Source organism: Plasmodium malariae (assembly GCF_900090045.1).
Source record: "Plasmodium malariae genome assembly, chromosome: 9".
Classification (NCBI taxonomy): Eukaryota; Apicomplexa; class Aconoidasida; order Haemosporida; family Plasmodiidae; genus Plasmodium; species Plasmodium malariae.
In genome coordinates, this window is record NC_041783.1 from 2,110,001 (window position 1) to 2,131,451 (window position 21,451).

The 21,451-nt window shown below is 28.6% G+C and overlaps 5 protein-coding genes across 5 annotated transcripts; 3 read left to right on the plus strand and 2 right to left on the minus strand.

Annotated features, from left to right (window-relative positions):
• Positions 1 to 1,421: 1,421 nt before the first annotated feature.
• RPL41 (60S ribosomal protein L41, putative) lies at positions 1,422 to 2,167 on the minus strand (the record flags this gene model as incomplete). The annotated part of the gene is made up of 2 exons (XM_029005247.1): positions 1,422 to 1,487; positions 2,114 to 2,167. 2 exons carry the CDS (start codon positions 2,165 to 2,167, stop codon positions 1,422 to 1,424), a joined length of 120 nt encoding a protein of 39 aa, XP_028861854.1.
• A 3,149-nt stretch (positions 2,168 to 5,316) lies between these two features.
• PmUG01_09053500 (conserved Plasmodium protein, unknown function) lies at positions 5,317 to 11,077 on the plus strand (the record flags this gene model as incomplete). Its single annotated transcript, XM_029005248.1, is given in 2 exon segments — positions 5,317 to 7,305; positions 7,319 to 11,077. The coding sequence occupies 2 exon segments, from the start codon at positions 5,317 to 5,319 to the stop codon at positions 11,075 to 11,077; spliced, it is 5,748 nt and encodes a 1,915-aa protein (XP_028861855.1).
• A 2,159-nt stretch (positions 11,078 to 13,236) lies between these two features.
• AOS1 (ubiquitin activating enzyme (E1) subunit Aos1, putative) lies at positions 13,237 to 14,325 on the plus strand (the record flags this gene model as incomplete). The annotated part of the gene is made up of 1 exon (XM_029005249.1): positions 13,237 to 14,325. One exon carries the CDS (start codon positions 13,237 to 13,239, stop codon positions 14,323 to 14,325), a length of 1,089 nt encoding a protein of 362 aa, XP_028861856.1.
• A 2,386-nt stretch (positions 14,326 to 16,711) lies between these two features.
• On the plus strand, positions 16,712 to 17,692 carry PmUG01_09053700 (transcription initiation factor IIF subunit beta, putative; the record flags this gene model as incomplete). The annotated part of the gene is made up of 1 exon (XM_029005250.1): positions 16,712 to 17,692. One exon carries the CDS (start codon positions 16,712 to 16,714, stop codon positions 17,690 to 17,692), a length of 981 nt encoding a protein of 326 aa, XP_028861857.1.
• A 624-nt stretch (positions 17,693 to 18,316) lies between these two features.
• PmUG01_09053800 (apicoplast import protein Tic20, putative) lies at positions 18,317 to 20,478 on the minus strand (the record flags this gene model as incomplete). The annotated part of the gene is made up of 5 exons (XM_029005251.1): positions 18,317 to 18,395; positions 18,868 to 19,034; positions 19,287 to 19,431; positions 19,655 to 19,701; positions 20,140 to 20,478. 5 exons carry the CDS (start codon positions 20,476 to 20,478, stop codon positions 18,317 to 18,319), a joined length of 777 nt encoding a protein of 258 aa, XP_028861858.1.
• Between the last annotated feature and the right edge of the window lie 973 nt (positions 20,479 to 21,451).

Here is a 21,451-nt window from a genome sequence, read left to right on the forward strand (position 1 = left end):
ACTAGCAACGTTTAACTAGCAACGTTTAACTAGCAACGTTTAACTAGCAATGTTTAACTAGCAGCTGTTTAACTAGCAATGTTTAACTAGGTACGTTTTTCTAGCAATGTTTAACTATACGTTTTCTAGCAATGTTTAACTAGGTACGTTTTTCTAGCAATGTTTAACTAGGTACGTTTTTCTAGCAATGTTTAACTAGGTACGTTTTTCTAGCAATGTTTAACTAGGTACGTTTTTCCAGCAATGTTTAACTAGCAACGTTTAACTAGCTACGTTTTTCCAGCAACGTTTTACTAGGTACGTCTTGCTAATAACATTCAGTTAGCTGCTTTTTTATAGGTGCAAAATGCGTTTCATAAGGATTTGTTTTTGCCAGGAAAGGAGGCAAACATTAGGCATTATAGTGCACTAATTTTTAAACTAATAAAAAAGAATATATAATTACGTATTAGCTATTCTTTATGTATAATTACAAACAAGTGGCATATTATATATAGCTTGGTTAAGTTAAAGCGGCATGTTTATAATATGTAATAAAACTCATCTTCATTTTACTATCACATAAGACTCAAACATAGACATATGTTCATGTAAAATTGTGAACAATGCATTTATACTTTTGCATTATCAAAGTAGTTTTGTCGTATTTTAAAATAAAAAAAAAAAGAAGGAAAAAAAAAAAAAAAAAAAGACATGATGTGATACCTGACACGATAAGACAAGAAAAAGATGCGAGTGCAGCACATCGTTCCCTTTTCGATAAAAAAAAAAATAATAATAATATTGTGCAAAAGTGTACGAAAATAAATTAAATATATTGAATATGTCAAATGTGTTAGATATGTTACATATATTAAATATGCCAAAATGTGGTAAGGCATAGGTGTATGCGTGTGTGCGTGTGTGTGTGTGTGTGTGTGAGTGCGTAAGTGTGTGTGTGAGTGCGTAAGTGTTTCAGCTAATTCTCAAAAGATAATTCACTTCATCTGACCCTCACATTTCTATAATAACTGCATATTTTTCTTTTTTTTTTTTTTAATAATGTTTAAAATTATTAGTTTAAGTTTCCGTAAAACGTTGTGTAAAATAAATAATATGGGATGGTCATAAAATATATATAAAAATAACACTTGTTCATAAAAAAAAAAAAAAAAAAATACATTATTATATGTCAAGCGTAAAAAAAAAAAAAAAAAAAAAAAAAAAAAAATACTTAGCATATATGTATACTACATATAACATGGTACGATTATGCAATAATATAACACACAGCAGTGCTTCTTAACATTTTTACATATGTCAATCTTCTTTTCACTCGTGCAGCTTCATACTAATATATATATATATATATATCCCTCTTTATTAATAATGATTTGTTAATTTATTTTTAAAACCAAAATGTAAATTGATATCAGCTAAGTTTACCTTGACCTTTGTCTCATCTTTCTTCTCTTCTTTTGCAAACGTCTGGTTCTTTTTTTCTTCCACTGAGATTTAACAGAGAAAAACATAGATTTCACAATAGCGCAAAGTTGTACATACATACTTAAATACGTACACCCATACAGCCATACAACCATACATACACATTAACCCACCTACATATATATATATATATGACTGACAGATGTATATATTTGCGAAGATGTAATATTTGCATAAATATGGAAACGATAATTAAAAAAAAATTTGCTCCAAATATATATGTCGGCTGTGAAACACCGTCCCATAACAATGAAACGAAACATAAGTGTTGTGTATTCGTCCTTAAGCAAATGGAGTGATATATTAAGGAGAAGTGACATTACATATATATATATATATATATATATAAACATATGTACATGTTCATGTGTTATAACATTGTGTACTTAAATAGGCTGATGCATATAGGGGAGGGGGGGGAGGAAATAAATGCTTATACGGTAATACTTTAAAAAGGAATTTCCCCCCACAAATGACAACCTTTTTTGTACACGTATACAAAGATGTAAGGATATACTGTACACTATTGCTTCTCATGCTATTTTAACTTAATTTGTCATTCGTTTGTATTTTTTTTGCTTTGTTATTTTTTGCTTTGTTATTTTTTTCTTTGTTTTTTTTTTCTTACCTTCCAACGCATCTTAGCCCGCGATTTCTTGTATCTGCTAGCTCCATGGGCCATGTTGACGTTATAACTTCGTTTCGGATAAGATGAAAAGAATATTATAAATTTTACTTTAAGTTGTTTATTAAAAATTGTGTTACTGTGTTTTGGGAGTTTGTTTTTGCAGGTACTACTCTTTTTTTGACTTAATTGTTCATTTATGCAGTTACTTGTATTATCACTTTACGTATGTAAAAATTGTTCATTCATACGTATTTAAAAAAAATAAATTACATAAATAAATTACATAAATAAATAAAATGAATAAATAAAATGAATAAATAAAATGAATAAATAAAAAGAATAAATAAAATGAATATTAAATAAAAGAAAAAATGAAATAAAAAAAGAATGAAGTAAAAAAAGTATGAAATAAAAAAAATAGAATAAACAAAATGGAATAAACAAAATGGAATAAACAAAATGGAATAAACAAAATGGAATAAAAAAGCGCTTATTAAAAAAAGGTAAAAATAAGCAAATACTATGTACGGATGAAGAGTAGTGCCATTTTAAAAATATACTGCTATATTGCAGCATGTGTATATATAAATAAATACATAAATATAGATATGCATATATATTAATACTGACATAAGTAAATACAAAATTAGTTCATTATCTGTACATGCTCACTATGCATACATTATATGTACACCGCTTTTTACAAAAATAATGAAGCAGTAACGGAACTTGACATTATACATTTTAGTAATGCTTTGACCCCTCCCCCTCTACTGTATTCTTAAATATGTTGCACTCAGTATAACGCTTCCACAAGGAAAAATAAAAAAAATTAAGCTCAATGTAGTATGTATAAAAATTAAATAGAAAATAAAAGTAGATATATGGAAGGATATGGCTCAACGCTTTAATAATATTTTGAATAGAGTATTACTTGAAAAAACAAATTAAAAAATTTTTCAAATTTATTGTTCTTGTTTGCCTTAAGTGACAAATAAAAAGGGCGTAGCCGAACTCGCGTTTTTCTGATAATTAAATTTCATAACAACACACTAGTTGGAGTAAAAAAATAAATGTGAAAGGAGGTAAAATTGAAAGGAGGTAAAATTGAAAGGAGATAAAATTGAAAGGAGATAAAATTGAAAAGAGATAAAATATGAAAAGACTTGAGGAGATCAATGGGGTCCCCAAATGTGAAAGGAAAAGAGGAGCATAAAGGTGATAAAGCAGAAATGGTACATTTTTTTGCCCTTTTTTTTTTTTTTTTTTTCATTCATTCATTCATGTCCTTTATTTTATCAATAACAGCTAGCCACCTTTTTTAGATGCATAGTAGAGAGGTATATACCTATTTGAATACCCGTATTTTTATTTGTATTTTTATTTGTATTTGTATTTGTATTTTTATTTGTATTTTTATTTGTATTTTTATTTGTATTTGTATTTTTATTTGTATTTTTATTTGTATTTTTATTTGTATTTTTATTTGTATTTGTATTTTTATTTGTATTTTTATTTGTATTTATATTTTTAATTGTATTTTAAACTGTATTTTTATTTGTATTTTTATATGTATTTTTATTTGTATTTGTATTTGCATTTGAATTTGTTTTTGTATTTGTATGTGTGTATACCTACGCGTATGTATTGTATATAATAACATTTGTATGTGTGCGACTTGTAAATGACTTATTTTTACGCGGAATAATAAAAAATGGTGAGGATGCAGTGAGTTAGGGCTTTGGATAAAGTCTAAATCGAAACAATTTTTAAAAAGAATGGAAAATGTTGTTATAGAAATATATTTCTTATGATATAAGAAGAGGTGTACATAAGAGTGCCTCCATTTTTTAGGTAAAAAAAAAAAAAAAAAAAAAAGAAAATTTGCCTTAAAAATTACCCAAAAAATATCATAAACATATCATAAATATGCATATCAAAAACATACATACCGTAAAAATATGATAAACGTGAACATCATGAAACATATGGATAATCCCTCGTTTCTTCAGGAAGGCCCCTGTACCTGTGTACAAACACATGAACAATGCATAACGGAATGATACTTTTGTAAATACATTCGAAATAAAACTCAATAAACCTACAAATTTTTTTAGCAGTTGCGCGCTAAGATGTTGCTAAGATGTTACTCGTTGAACTACATATATATGTGTATATATGTACATATATATACTTATACATATATATATATATATATATATATAATATAACTCTTATCCTTTCATGGCGTGTTTATTTTTTTTTTTTTTTTTTTTGTTATAATGCACTGTATTAGTACTTTCTACGCGTCCTTATTATTATATATGACCCAAAATGTAAAAGGGGATTTAGTTAGAGGAGTGCTTATCCCTTCCCCAACACACACACAAAATGCAAAACATACGCACGTACCTTATACAAACAAAACAATAAAAATGCGTCCTAAAATTGCATAAGGAAAGAGGAAAAAAAAATACCTTGAAGGAAAATGTGGATTACAAATGTGTTATTATTAGCACTGAGAAATTACTCCTTATTTTTGCGTGTGAACTAGTTCGTCATGTATTCGTCATATGTTCGTTATATATTCGTTATGTGTTTGAAAAATGAGAAAAAAAAAAAAAAAAAAAAATTATGTACATATAACGTGAATGTAGTGCAACTATGTCTTACGGAGTAAATTCATGGCACAGCAGAGTTTTTTCCCTTTTTTCTTTTTTTTTCCTCATCTCTCCCTTTTTCCTGTTTTTTCCATTTTATCAACTTCGGAAAAGGTGAGCACAGTATACTCGAACTAAGTTTTATTTCTTTCGTTAGTTTCCTCCTCTCAATCCCATCCCCTTCTACTTGATAAATTTTCGCTCAGACCTTATTAAAGAGTAAAAATAAAATATTCTATGTATAACGTATTCTTTCCTACCGGGTGAGGTAGAGGAAGTGTATGTTTAAAGTTTTTTAATGCGGCATAGTAGTATTAAAAAAAAAAAAAAAAAAAAAAAAATTGGCCCTATTAAATGGCAAGATATTGTAATAATTATTAGTAGCTTCAACCACATTGAGGCTGGAAATACAAAGAAAGATAGGAAGATAGCATTATCCATTGGGACAACTATTATCTCTTTCTTGCTAATCTCTTTGTGTTGTATTTCCCAGGTGCACACCCTTGTGCATGAGGCGCTCGTGCTATATCCGATAAAGAAATTATGAGTAGATGTCGTAGTTGTAGTGGACAAAGAAGTAGTGGAAAGGGGAGTAGCAGTAGTAATAGTAGTAGATATGGATGTAGTTTAAATAGGAAACGTAATAGGAGTGGTAGGAAAGGGGAGAAAGTAACACGGCCTAATAGCAACTGCGTACGAAGAACAAACAGTTACATGTGCAAAATGGGGCCTCTAAAAAAGGTGTTCCTAGATTTAGGTGTTTTAATAGACATAAAAAAAATAAAAGTTTACAAGAAAGAACGTTTTGATTTAGAATTAATAAATAATGTAAATGATCGATTTGTAGAGAAAGTATATAATTTGTTATTAGACAAGAAAAGAAATATTATACCAGAGGATGAATTGATTGATTTTGTATTTTTATTAATGAGTGATAGAAAGGAAAATAGTACAACAGAAGGAAAAGAAGAAGGAGAAAAAAGAGAACCAAAAGAACAAAAAGAGAAAAAAGAACAAAAAGAGAAAAAAGAACAAAAAGAGAAAAAAGAGCAAAAAGAGAAAAAAGAACAAAAAGAGAAAAAAGAACAACAGAGTACTAATAACTACAATGAGGGAAATACAAAATGCATCATAAAAAACGAAGTAACCAATATAATTAGGAAAATAAATAAGTTTTATTTTTACTTTAAAGAATTTATCTTAAAGGAGCGTCTTATATTTACAGGGGAAGTATCCGAAAATGGAAAGATGACCTTCCTCCACGATTTTATGGATAGCACTTTGGTTAGCAGCAGTTTGGTTAGTAGCAGTTTGGCTAATAGCAGCTTGGCTAATAGCAGCTTGGCTAATAGCAGCTTCACGAGTAGTAGTCTGACTAGGAGCAGCCTGACCAGTGGATGGGGTGACTGTGTTAATGTAATTGATACAAAACACGGTGAGGGCTACGAAGAAGCAGAAGGAGGTAATGCCTTTTTTAAGGAGAACGAAAATGAAAACTTGGAAATTAAAACAAATTGCATCAAATCAGGTAGGGAACAGAAGGAAGGAGCAAAAGAATATAGAAAGAAGATCGAATACGCTATTCGAAAGACACTGCATACTAATGTGAGTAGGGAAAGAGAACTAAGCGAAGTTAACAAAATTTCTAAGGAGAACAATAAAAAGAAAATACAAAAAAATGAAGAAGATAGTTATACACTCAATGAAATAAAGACAAGCTCTTCAAGTTATGAAAAAGTTTTAGAAAGAAACACAAAATGTGGAAAGGATATTAAATCTTACATTGATGAGGATGAAAAACTAAATAATGGAAGGAAGAATAAATGCGTAGGAAGTTCATATGCGGGTGATACAACTAGTCTGGATAGTGTAGATGACCACATGGTGAGAAGTAGTTTACATAAAAGTACCGAGGAGCGAAAAAGGAGTAAAGGAAAATGCGGAATTGAACGTTTTGGACATGATATACGTAGCGGCATAAGCTGTGGTAAGAATAACAAGAATGAAGGTATGAGTACATACACGAGCAACACTACGAAGAGAGGCATGCCCCGCAGTGTGAAGAAGAGCATTTATGATGAGGATGACAATGATGCCGTCATTGAAGGCGTAAAATTTGGAAAGTCCAGTGCAGAAGATGCAGAAGAAGAAAACGCCGCAAACAATTTAAACGATGCAAACATCCCAAATGATGCAAACAATGCACAAGGATCCACTTCAACCGCATGCGGAAGACATATTACTATTAACAGTAACAGAAAGGAAAAAAAAAAGGTAAATAAATTTTTAAACAGCACAAAGCTGCTTACAAACGAGAAAACATATGATGATTTGAATATAAAGAAGCAACTTAATAAGAACATTCTGGATAATTATTTAGGGGAAGCGTATAACAATTGTGTCTATTCAAATGAAAATGATGTTTTAGCTGATATAAGTTATGATAACAATTTGTCATCATTTAATTCTTACACATGGTCTGAAGAAAAGCTGACAAATTATCATTTATCAGATACAAATAGAGAAAAAAAAAAAAAAAAAAAAATGGGCTGCGCCATTTGAATGTAGTAAGCAAAAAGTTTTATCTATTAGTGAAGAGGGAACTATGTCATCATATTATTGCTCTCCCATCAAAAAAAAAAATATATATAATTTAAAAAAATATTCTAATGAAAATGGTGTACATACAAAAGGACAAAAATTAAGTGAAAATAAAAAGGATGCATTTTTTCAAAATGTAAAAGAGAGGGGAAACCTCGTTGATAAAAGAAAGAAATGCGAGCGTAATAAAAACAATGCCGGATATAATAGTAACTCAATTTTTAAAGAGGATATGAATAGAATAAAAATAAATGGAGAATATTTATTTGTACCAAAATTCAATAATACCATGGGCAAGGGACATACAAAAGGTATTGCTTGTGAAAAAATAAATTCTGCTCAAGTGAAAAGGGCAGGTTCCCCTAAACTGGCGAACGAAGACGACCATAACACGAACCCTTATGAAAGGAGTTGTGCCAAAGTGGTAAGCGGTAACACGGTGTGTGATGGATCTAACGTGTCTGACGATTTTGACGGGTGTGATCATTACGATGGTGATAGAAAAACAGGTATAATTGACAAAATTGAAAGAAATGAACGATATGACAAATATGATGGAAAAAAAAAATTTTTTAGAAAAAATAAAATTCACCTGAACAAGTCAGGCAATAGTGATGTACAGAATAAAAAAAATTGTGACCAATATTTCATGAAAAATGAGGAAGAATATTTTGACGGATCAGGTGAATTAGCGGAGGAGGATAATAACACGTATAGCAATAACGAGAACACTAACCTAAAGTTAAATAGAAATTGTGCTAGTCCACAGAATAACACTAATGGTGAATGTTACGTTGGGGTCGATCATATAACCAATGGTAGCGAAGCATATTTTGATGGTTTAAATAGAAATAAAGAGAATCATAAGTGCTGCATTCAAAGGGATAGTAGCAGTAGTAGTAGTAGTAATAAGGGAGGTAATACGTTGATTTCCCCTTATAGCATGAACTGGCTAGATGATGGGGTGAACAATGAAAATGGCGTACAAGAAGCAGACAGGGAAGAAGTACGAGCAAGTGATACGATAGAGACTTTGATTAGTGCTCCTTGTGTGACAACTGCTCCAGCTGTGGCTACTACTTCCACTTCGGTTAGTGCTCCCTATTTGTCTACTTCCATTACTTCTTGTGCTAATCATAAACGTAATGGATACACAAATGGGCAAAGTACTCATAACATGTTGAAGGAGTATTCAAGCACAAATTATTTCACGGATGAACATGAATTAGTTAAACTGGAAAAGGGTATTAAATCCAAGGAGAATATGAAAAAAGGCATATGTAATAAAGAAGATATGGTAAGAGATTATTTGGAAGAGGATGCTAATGGGGTGGTTGATAAATATGAAATTTATTCAAACAGTGGTGATGGTGGTGGTTGTTCAACCATCAAAAGAGAATGTTTAATTGCGTATGACACGTTGCATGTATATCCAGAATATGAAAAAGGGATTGCTAATAAGAATCTTTTGGACAGTATTAACTATAGTGGTGTTAATGAGCAATGTATTTTGAGAGATGTTGATCAACATAGTGATTGTATCCCTTATGATGATGAAAATGAAACAAATTATTACTCAAATGAGGGTGACAAAGAGATTCCTAACAATGCGTGCTTTACCTATTTTTTGAGCAAAGCAAGAAGTGAAGAGAACATATATAAGATCGCACAAAAGAAAAATGTACTGAGAGATGAGGGTGTAACTAGTGAAGCCATGACGAGAGATGGTACTAGCAGGAACGATAACATTTTATCAGAAGATGTTCATGATATTAGAGAATGGGATGCATGTGCACAGGAGGAAAAGAAAGAGGTGGATGAAAATACATTGCATATGTATAGAGAAAGACGAGAAAAAGAGTTTATAATTAACAGCAGGATAAATGAAAAAATGGTAAAACAACAGTCAAATGGACATTGGGAAGTACTAAAAGACCGTTGTAACAAATTTGACGATGTAATGAAAAATAAAAGTACTATACTTTTTAATTTTAAAAAAAAGAAGGAAGGTATTGCTGACAAATTTAATGGAAATAGTTTAAAAAAAAAAAAAAAAAAAAAAATTAACAACAAAAATGCGACTTTGGATAATTCGGCAAATATATTAAGTGATGATGTGCCTGATTTTACCATAAGTCACGATGACAGTATGTTTTATAAAAATATTTCAAATGGTATGGATGGCAAAGATAACGATAACGATGATGTTAATGATAACGATGATGTTAATGATGATGACGATGTTAATGATGATGACGATGTTAATGATGATGACGATGTTAATGATGATGACGATGTTAATTATGATGACGATAACGATAACGATGGCGAGGAAAAAATGTCGAATGCCTCAATTGAGCAGAATTTCAATAAAGACAGTTTTTTACTATTAAAAAAAAAAAAAGAAGATACTCGACTGCGCAAATGGTTAACTAAAATAAATGCAAGGGAAAATGAAAAGAAGAAAAAAATTCAAGAAAAACAAAATGATTCAAAAAAAAAAGAATTGGTAAATTGTACGTTTCAGCCAACTTTAAATTCGAACAGAGCGAAAAAAAATAACTCAATAATGAAAAAAGATATGAACATGTACAGTCACAACTTCTTTGCATTTAACAAAGGATATGAGAATAGCAGCGTGTATGCAGAAAATGGCAAGAGTAACTATGACAGTGCAAATATCTCGACAATTATCCGAAATAAAGATAAGCTTTCGAATTATTCTGCTATAGAAGGGACTAGCAAAAATAGTTGTGAAGACCACTTTGGAGGCCGATATGAGAACCACTGTGAAGGGCGCTTTGAAAACATTTCCATTATGGGTACACATTATTTTGATCATTCCAATTTTATTATATGTAATACGGATGAGAAAGAAATAAGTAACAATAGGTGGGATAAGAAACACACCATAGACAGAAACAAGATGTTATACTGGAAAGCTATGAACCATAAGGAAGAACTGCAAAGAAAAAAAATAGAGCTCGAAAGAGAAAGAGAAGAAGAATTAAAAAAAGTGTGTAAATTCCAGCCTGCCATAAAGGATAATGTTAAAATATACTTGTCCGAATTACCGAACGGGTATGACAAAACAGTAGACAGAATTAAAAAAGGGGTTGAAGAAAAGAGGAGGGTTCACAACTTTTTAACATACAGAATTCCTCCAACCAATCAAACGAAGCATATAAACCAAGTGAAGCATACGAACCGAGAGAAACATACGAACCGAGAGAAACATACGAACCGAGAGAAACATACGAACCGAGAGAAACATACGAACCGAGAGAAACATACGAACCGAGAGAAACATACGAACCGAGAGAAACATACGAACCAAGAGAAACATACGAACCAAGAGAAACATACGAACCAAGAGAAACATACGAACCGAGAGAAACATACGAACCAAGAGAAACATACGAATTATATTCATCATAACGAACATAATAAATGCGAAAAGACAACCGTCGTACCATTTAGTTTTGATAAAGGTTTATATAAAGTAAAGATAAAGCCTGTTTATTTTGAAACAAAAATAAAAATATCAGAAAATAAAATTGCATCATTAGCCATTCGTGAGGATGAAGACCCCTTATACATTGTTGATATTTTTTGTAAAATACATGCAATAAAAAATGACGATAAACAAATATTATACAAATATATTCTTGATGAGTTAAAAAAGATCTCCTTAACAGACTGATTCGAAATCATATTGATGTAGTTTCAGTTACTTCCATTTTCTCGACGGAATGAACCGTCACCCGGTTGGCAATGCCACACACGTATCAATACTGTTCCCATATATGACTATATATGACTATATATGTATATGTATCTGCATGTGTGTACATGATCAATGAAACTTTTTTTTTTTTTTTTTTTTTTTTTTTTTTGTGATCTCACATTTTTAATGTCTTTTTTTCATTTTTTTATTTTATTTTATTTTTTCTCCGTTTTAATGTAGCCATAAATTATTAACACTACAATGTTATACTACTTGCTGTTCAAAAGTATTTATATAAGCAGGAAAGGATGACTTGTAAGAATTATCTCTGCGCCTACACAAATAACACGTATAAAAAGATTAGTTTTTCAATGTTTTATGTACTTTATTAACATCTTAAATTTGCTTTATCTACAGTTTTATTTGCCTTGAATAATGTTTCCATATTTACTTTTTTTATTTCATTTTATTTTATATTTTTCTTTTTTAAAAGCTTTTTTTTTTTTTTAATGTAAAAATATTGTTAATTTGTCCTCATCGGGCAAAATAACTTCAACAAAAAAGGATACATAAAATAAAAAAAAAAAAAAAAAATATATATATATATATATATATATATATATATATATGGAGTAGAAGCCCTTGGGATAGGTAGTATGTCAAAGGGATATGCTTCTCTTGTTAATAGTATACTCAAATGGCTAAAATTTTATAAAAAGAAAAAGAAAATTCTTTGTATATACATATATATGCTATCGCATGGAAGGACTTAAGAAAAGCACAATGGGAACTGTTAAAAGAAGTAAGTGCCATTTGGATACATAGGAATATTGGGGGCCTCAGCTTTAGATGACTCATACTGCCTGTATATATATTCATTATATGTTCATTTACCCGTTCATGTAACAAACCGTAGGATGTTTACGAAAATGTAAAGCAAAGTAAAAGCATCTATTATTATGCACAGCAGTAGTAGCAGTAGCAGCAGTAGTAGCAGTAGCAGCAGTAGTAGCAGTAGCAGCAGTAGTAGCAGCAGTAGCAGTAGTGGCAGAAGCAGAAGCAATAGCAGTAGTAGCAGCAGTAGCAGTAGTAGCAGAAGCAGTAGCAGAAGCAGTAGCAGAAGCAGAAGCAGAAGCAGAAGCAGAAGCAGTAGCAGAAGCAGAAGCAGTAGCAGAAGCAGCTATAACAACAGGAGTGCGTGCCCTTTTTTGCAATTGAGCAGTTTCACAGTTTCTTAGCAGTAATAAAAAAAAAAAAAAAAAAATACATAAATGTAAAAAAAGTACAAAGTAAAAATATGTATGAGTGCGAGAATTACACAGTAATTGTAAAAACAATTGCAAAAAAGAGCGGAAAAATTTAACAGGCATTATAGCTGGATCAACTGAAGCTGAGATAACGAGAAAAAAAAGGAAATATAAAACATTTTAGTGTAGCGATAACGTATTTTTTTAATTTTCAATATAAATTTTGTAATTTATAATAAGTAGTTTATAATTTATAGTTTGTAATGTATAAGTTATAGCTTGTAATTTATAATAAGTAGTTTATAATTTATAGTTTGTAATGTATAAGTTATAGCTTGTAATTTATAATAAGTAGTTTATAATTGTTCACTATTTAGAAATTTTAATTTCTTGACTTACAGTTTAGTGACTCACATTTGACTGTTATGTTAATATAAATTTACCTACACCTTATTCCCATATACATGTTAGTCCATATTTTGATTATAATTTTTTTATTGCTGCTTTTATCGCTTTTGTGCTTATATTTATAAATTGCTTTAAAAAAAAAAAATTTATTATTATTTTTTTTTTTTTTAAGTTCTCCCGTTTTATAACATTCCGCTTGTATTTTGTCTCATACATATTCATACACACGCACGCCCATAAGCGGCTGCTTAAGTAATTGAATTAATTTTTATTATCGTATCGCTTTGTACTTATGTATTTCCTCTTTTCATTTTATTTTTAGTAATATTTTAAGAGAACTACATATATATATATATATATATATATATATATATATATATATATATGTGCACCCTTGTGTATGCTTTTATGTGTGTGCGTTTGTTTGGGTGAATACATATAGATAGATATAAATATATACAATATATACTATTCATAGCAATGGGAAATAATGAGGAATGGGAGAAGGAAAAAATTTACGATCGTCAGTTGAGGTTATGGGGTGTGAAGGCACAAAACCGTATGTTGAAATCCAGTGTGTTAATCATTGGATTAAGTGGTATAAATATTGAAATATGTAAAAATCTTATTTTGAATGGCATAAATTTAACCATAATTGATGACAACATTGTTGATGAGGAAATGATAGAAAATATTTTTTTTCTGAACGAACTTGATATAAATAATTATGTTTGTTTATCTATTTTTAAAGAATTAAAAAGTATAAATCAGTTAATAGATATTAAGGCTTATATTGGACGAATGGATATTTCAAATGATAAGATTATTCTTGAGAAAGAATTAATATATAAAAAAGAAGAGGATATAAAATATGAAGAAAAAGAACAATGTGTGGCAATAGAAGAGTATATAGCTAACTACACTTCGGTATGTATTTCCTGTGAAGAGTACCCTTTATATAAATTAATAAATATAAATGAGTTATGCCATCAAAAAAATATTGGTTTCTTTGCACCTATGTGCAATGGGAAATTTGCTTTTTTATTTTCAGACTTTGGAAATCATGTAATTGAGGAATCGTATTATAAAATGAAAACAAACAGTAATGTAGTTAACAGTAGCAATAAGAAGAGTGATGAAAGTTATTACGAAAAAAGTAAGGATGATGAAAAAAACAAACAAACCTGTATTGAAATAAATTACTGTAAATTGTCTCATTTTTTAAAAGTACCTTTTGAAAATTTTGATAAGAAAACAAATAAAATAATTTTCCTTATTTTTGCCTTAATATTGTTTGAGGAACATAAAAAATTCAATAAAGACAATAAAGAAATTGATGAACAGGAATTTTATAACTTCTGTAATAATTATAAATTACCAAATAATAAGCAAAATTTAAGAGAAATTTCCAAAACGTACAAGGTTACCTTTTCTCCGTCCTGCTCAATCATGGGTGGTGTAACTGCACAGGAAATTCGAAAATTTGTATCAAAGCAACATGAGTCTATTCCGAATTTCTGCGTTTTTGACATGAACCAGAATGTCGTTTGTACGTCCATGATTTCGTGAAGTTAAGCATAGTGCAACCAAGCATGGCGCGCTGATTCATAATTAAAATAATACACTCACGTGTAGAGAGAATTATGACGTAAATTAAAAAAAAAAAAAAAAAAAAAAAATGTATGTACTGTTCAGGCAGAAACTAAAGAATTCGGTCAAATTAAACATCTTTTGGATATTAGATCTATAAAGAGGCATGCGAAAGAGAAGAAAAAAAAAAAAAAATATATGTAAATAAACAAATGGATAAATAAGCAAATAGATAAACAAATGAATATATGTATAAATATATATGTGTATATACATGTATATATGTATGTATGTACGTATGCTTGAACGTGCACAAATATGTATTAATAATATGAACAAACATATATGACCAACTGACGAAATTCGTACGCTGAACAAAGAAGTACGTATCGAATGCACTTGTCTACGTACTTGTTAATATATGTCTTGATTAAGTTATACCTATTTTAATGTGTTAATAATATTTAGTATCTTTTCCTTTAACATATATACATGAACTTGTACGTATACATGACCTTGTGCAAAAACCTATACATGTACATATATACCTACACTTGTATATGTACATATATACCTACACTTGTACATGTACATATATACCCACACTTGTACATGTACATATATACCCACACTTGTACATGTACATATATACCACACTTGTACATGTACATATATACCTACACTTGTACATGTACATATATACCTACACTTGTACATGTACATATATACCTACACTTGTACATGTACATATATACCTACACTTGTACATGTACATATATACCTACACTTGTATATATTTTTGTGAAACTCTTTTAAATTCAAACTTCCTTAACATTTTATGCCTTTTTTAAAATTTTTAATGGAAGAGTTTTCAATTTGTATTAATGCAAACATCCTAATGTGCATAAATATATAAAAGTTCGTAAATAAATACTTACAAATGTCCATGTATCCACACATACAAACATGTACATATATGTACATGTAAGTCACCTCAAGGTAAACCTTTTTTTCTTTTAACAATTTTTTATTCATATTTTTAAGCAGCATTAACCTTTTTTTCGTACAATTTTTTGAGTGGTGTAAAATTTCCGAATGACTGTAATGAGCATATTATTAAAATTTTACTGCTTCAGGATTCTTTTATTATCCATGTATATATTGTATATACATTTAATAATATATGTACATAAATAAGCATTGTGTAGGGTGTTTGGGCATGGGTATATGTACGTACATATTTATATATGGGAGTACATGTTTATTGTACGCGTACAAGTATGCATGTTAGGCCATACCTTTTCCTTAAATAAACTTCAAAAAATTGTGCTATGCAAAATTCCATGTTTCATTTAATGAAAGGAAATTCATTTGTTATTTCGTACACTTGTTTATTTTATGTTATTATATTTTTTTTTTTTGTTTTATTTTTTATTTTTTTGAAAAAAGAAACAGTATAATGTATATATTTATAGCACTATCCCGCGTAAAAAGAAAAAAGAAAATTTTTTATAAAACATTAACATTGCCAATTAATATTTGAACAATTTTTTTTTTTTTTTTTTTTTACTTTTTCAAAATATAAAAAATGTACTTCCCTCAGCAGTATTATAAAGTACGTAAAAATAATATAATTTGGACTAGATGATATTCTTAAACTTCCTTTTTGTTAAGGTTAATATTTGTCTGTTTGGATATAAAAAAAATATACGAAATTTTTTGTATATCTCATATGTAGCACATAGCTACATTCATATACACACCTGCGTACAAAAAACGCATATATGTATGCATATTGTCCATTGAATAATGCAAAGGAAAATTAAAATGTTCTTATCGTAAAGCATACGTAGCTGTTAGAGCAGTACACGAGCCGTATACATTATTATTTTATTTCATTTTTTATTTCATTTTTTATTTCATTTTTTATTTCATTTTTTATTTCATTTTACTTTTTTTGTTTTGATTGCGCTAAAAGGTACATTTTTCTTTGCTTCCATTCCATATTTTTAAGGAAGAGAAGTAAGCAAGTCCATTTTGTTTAATTTGCATACTATATCTTTTCTGTATCAACACAACCATCATTTTGTCAGGTCAAGAAATCAAAATATAGAAAAATAAAGAAAGATACAGCAAAATAAAGCAAAGTATAGCGAAGAATAGCAAAATAAAGCAAAGTATAGCGAAGAATAGCAAAATAAAGCAAAGTATAGCGAAGAATAGCAAAATAAAGCAAAGTATAGCAAAGAATAGCAAAATAAAGCAAAGTATAGCGAAGAATAGCAAAATAAAGCAAAGTATAGCAAAATAAATAAAAGTAAGGGAAAGGACAGCAATGCAACGTAACGCAAAATAAGGATACAAAATGACAAGTGCGAAAGAGAGCGATGGATTGTCAAAAGCATTTTTGAAAAACAAAAACATAAAGCTGATAAAGGTACCAAAATTTGTGTCAAATAAATGGCTAAATTATAATCATAAGGATATTGTGGGTTTATTTGAACAAAATAACAATAGTGAAATTTCCACGTTATATATTCAGAAGGATGATAGTGATAAAGTAAAAAAATTAACATGTAATAAAAACAATACGGTTAATACTTATATATTAAAACAAAATAAAGTGTCGTTAAAACCAAGTAAGAGTACAAACCAGTCAAATAGCAATGCGAGTGATACAACATATGAAAATTCAAATCAGAGCAAAGGTAAAATTAATATAAATAATCCTGTAAAGGAATCAACAGAGAGGAATAAAGAAGTGGATTATGTTATATGTGCAGATATTATAAAAAATTGTGAACATACTTATTCCTTCTTACCAATATTAGATGAGGATTATTCTTTAGTTTTAAAGGAAAGACATTATAACACGAATGTAAAAAAAAATAGGTTTACCATTATAGAAACAAGAAATGAAGAAAATATAGATTCTACACAAACATTATTTAAGTATTATACAACTGATGATAATATAAAGAATGAAAATAATAAAGATAATAAATATCTTAAAAATAATAGTAGTACTACGACTATCACTACTACTAGTAATAATAACAAAAGAATGCTTTTCGAAAGTGACAACAACTTAGTTTCATCTTCTGCGTCAAAGCAAAAATTAAAACAAGCTAAAAAAATGCAAGTTTTTGATTTAGATAAAACAAAAATTAGTATGTTTAAAATATTTGAAAAAGAGGGGAAAAAGGGGGTACCCTTTTCCATTTTTACAAAAAGTTTTAATATTCCATCAAATTATTTAAAAAATATATTGGAAGAAATAGCTGTGAAAAGAAAAAGGTTATCAGATAAAAAATCGGTGTACTACTTGAAGGATTACGTTAGTTAGTCTGCTCAGTAGGGGCATACATGTATTGGTAGATACGTGTATGTCCATATATTCGTGCATTGGTACGTGTGTACTTCCGTAAGGCCATACAGAACAATTCAATTTTATCCAAATAAATTTGTCCTTTTCTGTGGTTGTATGACAATGGGTTGTTTGTAATAATATGTTTATATGTGGTAGTATCATTTAACTTAGTCTTATATCTTTTTTATTTTATTTTTTTTTTTTAATATATTTTTTTCCAAAATTGTGTTAATAAAATAATGTGATATGCGTGAATATCCTAGTAATATTTTTTTTTTTTTTTCATATTTCATAATTCATAAATAATTTTGAAAATATAATTCTATGTTATAAATTAAAATTAGGGGGGTGGCAAAAAAAAAAAATAATAACAATAATAATAGAAGTCTTGTTAGTGAAGGGAATATTATTAACTGTAGTAGCAGTAGAAGCGGTAGAAGCAGCAGTAGCAGTAGCTGTAGTAGTACTATTGATAGGACTAATGGTAAATGTAACTGCTACGATTGTGATGGCAGAAGTAATACATGGTCACCAGGCGAATGCTCCTTGTACACTATGAACCACTTGAATACAGGAGAACTGACAAATGGTAGAACAAATTTATATATCCTCGATATGTGTTTTCTTTTCACCTATGTGCAATTTAATGGCTTCTGATATGACGGGAATTTCAATGTAACTACAAAAAAAGGAAAATATACATGCATATATGTAAGTGTGTGACCATATATGAACATTTGCACACGATAGTGCATAAAAGTGAATACAAGAAGTAATTAGGAGTAACTAAATACGAACAGGACAGAAGATTAAAAAAATGATGAAAATTAATGATAAACAATGAAAATAATGAAAAATAAGTAAAAAAAATAAATAGCAAAAAATATTTATTTTAAATATTTTATGTGAATTCGGTGGAGACTGCGGTATATATCCAATGCAATAGGGTTATAGTTCGTTGAAAAACCATATTTGTATTTAGAAAATGAAAAAAAATGAATTAAATGATAATGTTAAAATGAAAAGAAAGGATATGAAAAGATATGATACATATGATGCATATGATACATATGATACATACGGTACATATGACAAATATGATGGATTGTGTAAAGAAATGGAGTTTTCATTTTTGATGATGATGATCTTACTATCCAAGCAAAGATGCGATGAAAGGAATAATTAAGGAACCAAAGTAAATAGACATAGTAGAATATAATATTGTTAAGTTAAAGATATCTGTGTCATTATAAGAATATGGAAAAACTCGGAAGTAAAATAATGCTAATGCATAACCGAACATGGATAATATGAGGCTCTGTTAAAAAGGGGGAGGGAGGGGGCAAAATAAAGAAAAACACATACATGTATGTATATATATATATATATATATATATATATATATATATATATATATATACATAAATACATATATGCACGTAAAAATACAACTTAACAGGAATTTCTTTTTTTGGTGTGAACACGAAGTAATGTTTTTGCGCTTGTGTATACGGACTTGATAACCAAGTGAATATATATATTAATTTATTGTCAAGTAAAGTGTAGTTACCTGCATGTGATGATACCTAATAAAATAATGAAATTTGAATTTATTTTCCTTAACGAAAAAGAAATATAAACCCATAAATGTAACAAATGATAAAAACGGAATGGAGGAGTATATCTGGTTTATTTTCTCAATTTGGAATAAATATCTGAAAAGGGGATAAAGAAATAAGCATTTTGATAAAAAAAAAAAAAAAAAAAAAAAAAAAAAAAAATGGGAGTATATTAGTCATGTGAAAAACGCACATTACACTCTTCAGATTTATGAAATTTCCGTATATCCCCATTTATCCATTTCGACATTGTTGACGAATTACAAAACTGTAAAAATTTTACGTATAAATTTGGGCATATATAAAAATTGTATTTTACTTGTGTAGAGAAATTGGAAGGATGTTTATGAGTGGCATGACGAAGGCCTGTATTTGTTTAAAAGGAAAAATGAAACATTAAATGTTAAATGATATCAGATATGGGGGCAGGTGAACAAAAAGGAGTAAACAAATAAATCCTGGCAAATCAGGAAATACAGAAAATATTCCGAGTACATCAAAACAGCACGATCAAAAAATAATATAACCCCAAGCAATTATAAAACATACTGGAAATATTATTAACAGGCAGAAATTTTTGAAAATAAAGGGATATGAAAAAGGAAAAAAAAGAGGATAAGAAAAAGGAAAAAAATATGGAAAAAAATAAGGAAAAAATATGGAAAAAAATAAGGAAAAAAATAAGGAAAAAAATATGGAAAAAAATAAGGAAAAAAATAAGGAAAAAATATGGAAAAAATAAGGAAAAAAAAAGGAAAAACAATAATTATATAAACTCCCCCCCCCTCCTCGTAAGAACTATACTTGAATAGCATCCATAAAAGGAAGAATATAACTAGTGGAGGCTATAAGCTTGTCTAACATTGTTATATCACTTTCTCCATGAAATATTAAATTAATTTTTTCCTTTAAAGAAGCATTAATTTGATATTTTTGTGTGCTATTATTTGTTCTATTATTTTTCTTTAAGGAATAAAATAATTTTACACTTTTTTTGTTATCTGCATTTGTCCACGTAGCATAACTTTTCGAGCTGATTTTTGTTACATTATAAACTTTTCCTTTTTGTGAATTTTGAAAAGACAATACGTTCGTAATTAATAGAAAATATATTAATATATGAATTATTAAAAGTTTAATCATCTCTTAAGTAGGAAAAATTAATATATAACTGATAAGTAATACGTTGTCAGGAATACGTTGTAAGCGATACGTTGTAAGTAAGTTCGTGGCAAGTGATACGTCTTTTATTTCATTTTTGTCTGTGTACAAATTTCAAGAAAAAGAATCTTGCATATTGCAGTATTATACTTCATATATGTGCGTTATATGCACAAAAACAAAATAAAATAAAAAAAACAAATTCTCACATAAGGAAGAAGTTAATAGAAAAAAAAAAAAAAAAAAATGGCTGATACGTGAAAAAGAATTTTGACAAAATGCCAGCACATACTTGCTTTTACCTTTTTATATCTTGAACCTGGGCTTGTCGCAATAGTCTTATATTTCATAATGATATAAAAAGCATATTACAAATATACATTCTTATGTAAATTACTGTAAAAATAGCAAAAAAATAAAAAGATATGAAAAGCTTTTTTTTCTTTTTGTTTTTACTAAATTATGGCTCATATAAGGGTGTACTTAGGTTACTAAAGTATCAAAAGAAATAATGAAAAAAAAAAAAAAAAAAAAAAAAAGGAAAGGAAAGGAAACTCGTTGAATTTTTTTTTTTTTTTTCATTTGTTCATATAAGTAAGATGCTTAGATATTCTTGTATGGTACATTGAAAAAAGAATAAAAATAAAACAAAACAAATATGCATGTAGCGAACTACATCTGCATATAGCTAAATGAACTAACATATAGCAAAATAAAAGATAATAAAAAACAAACAAATGAACGAAAAAAACGTAGCACAAATGTGAATTGTTATATAAAACTTTATGGAGAATAAAAATTCCTTAAAAAGTTTCACACTTTTTTTTTTTTTTTATTTTATATTATCTTTTTTATTTATGACGAATTTGAAGAAAAGAAAATAGCTTCATTTCCATATATTACATATAAAATACACCCTTTTTTTTTAAGTTTTCATCTGTTGTGTTTACATATA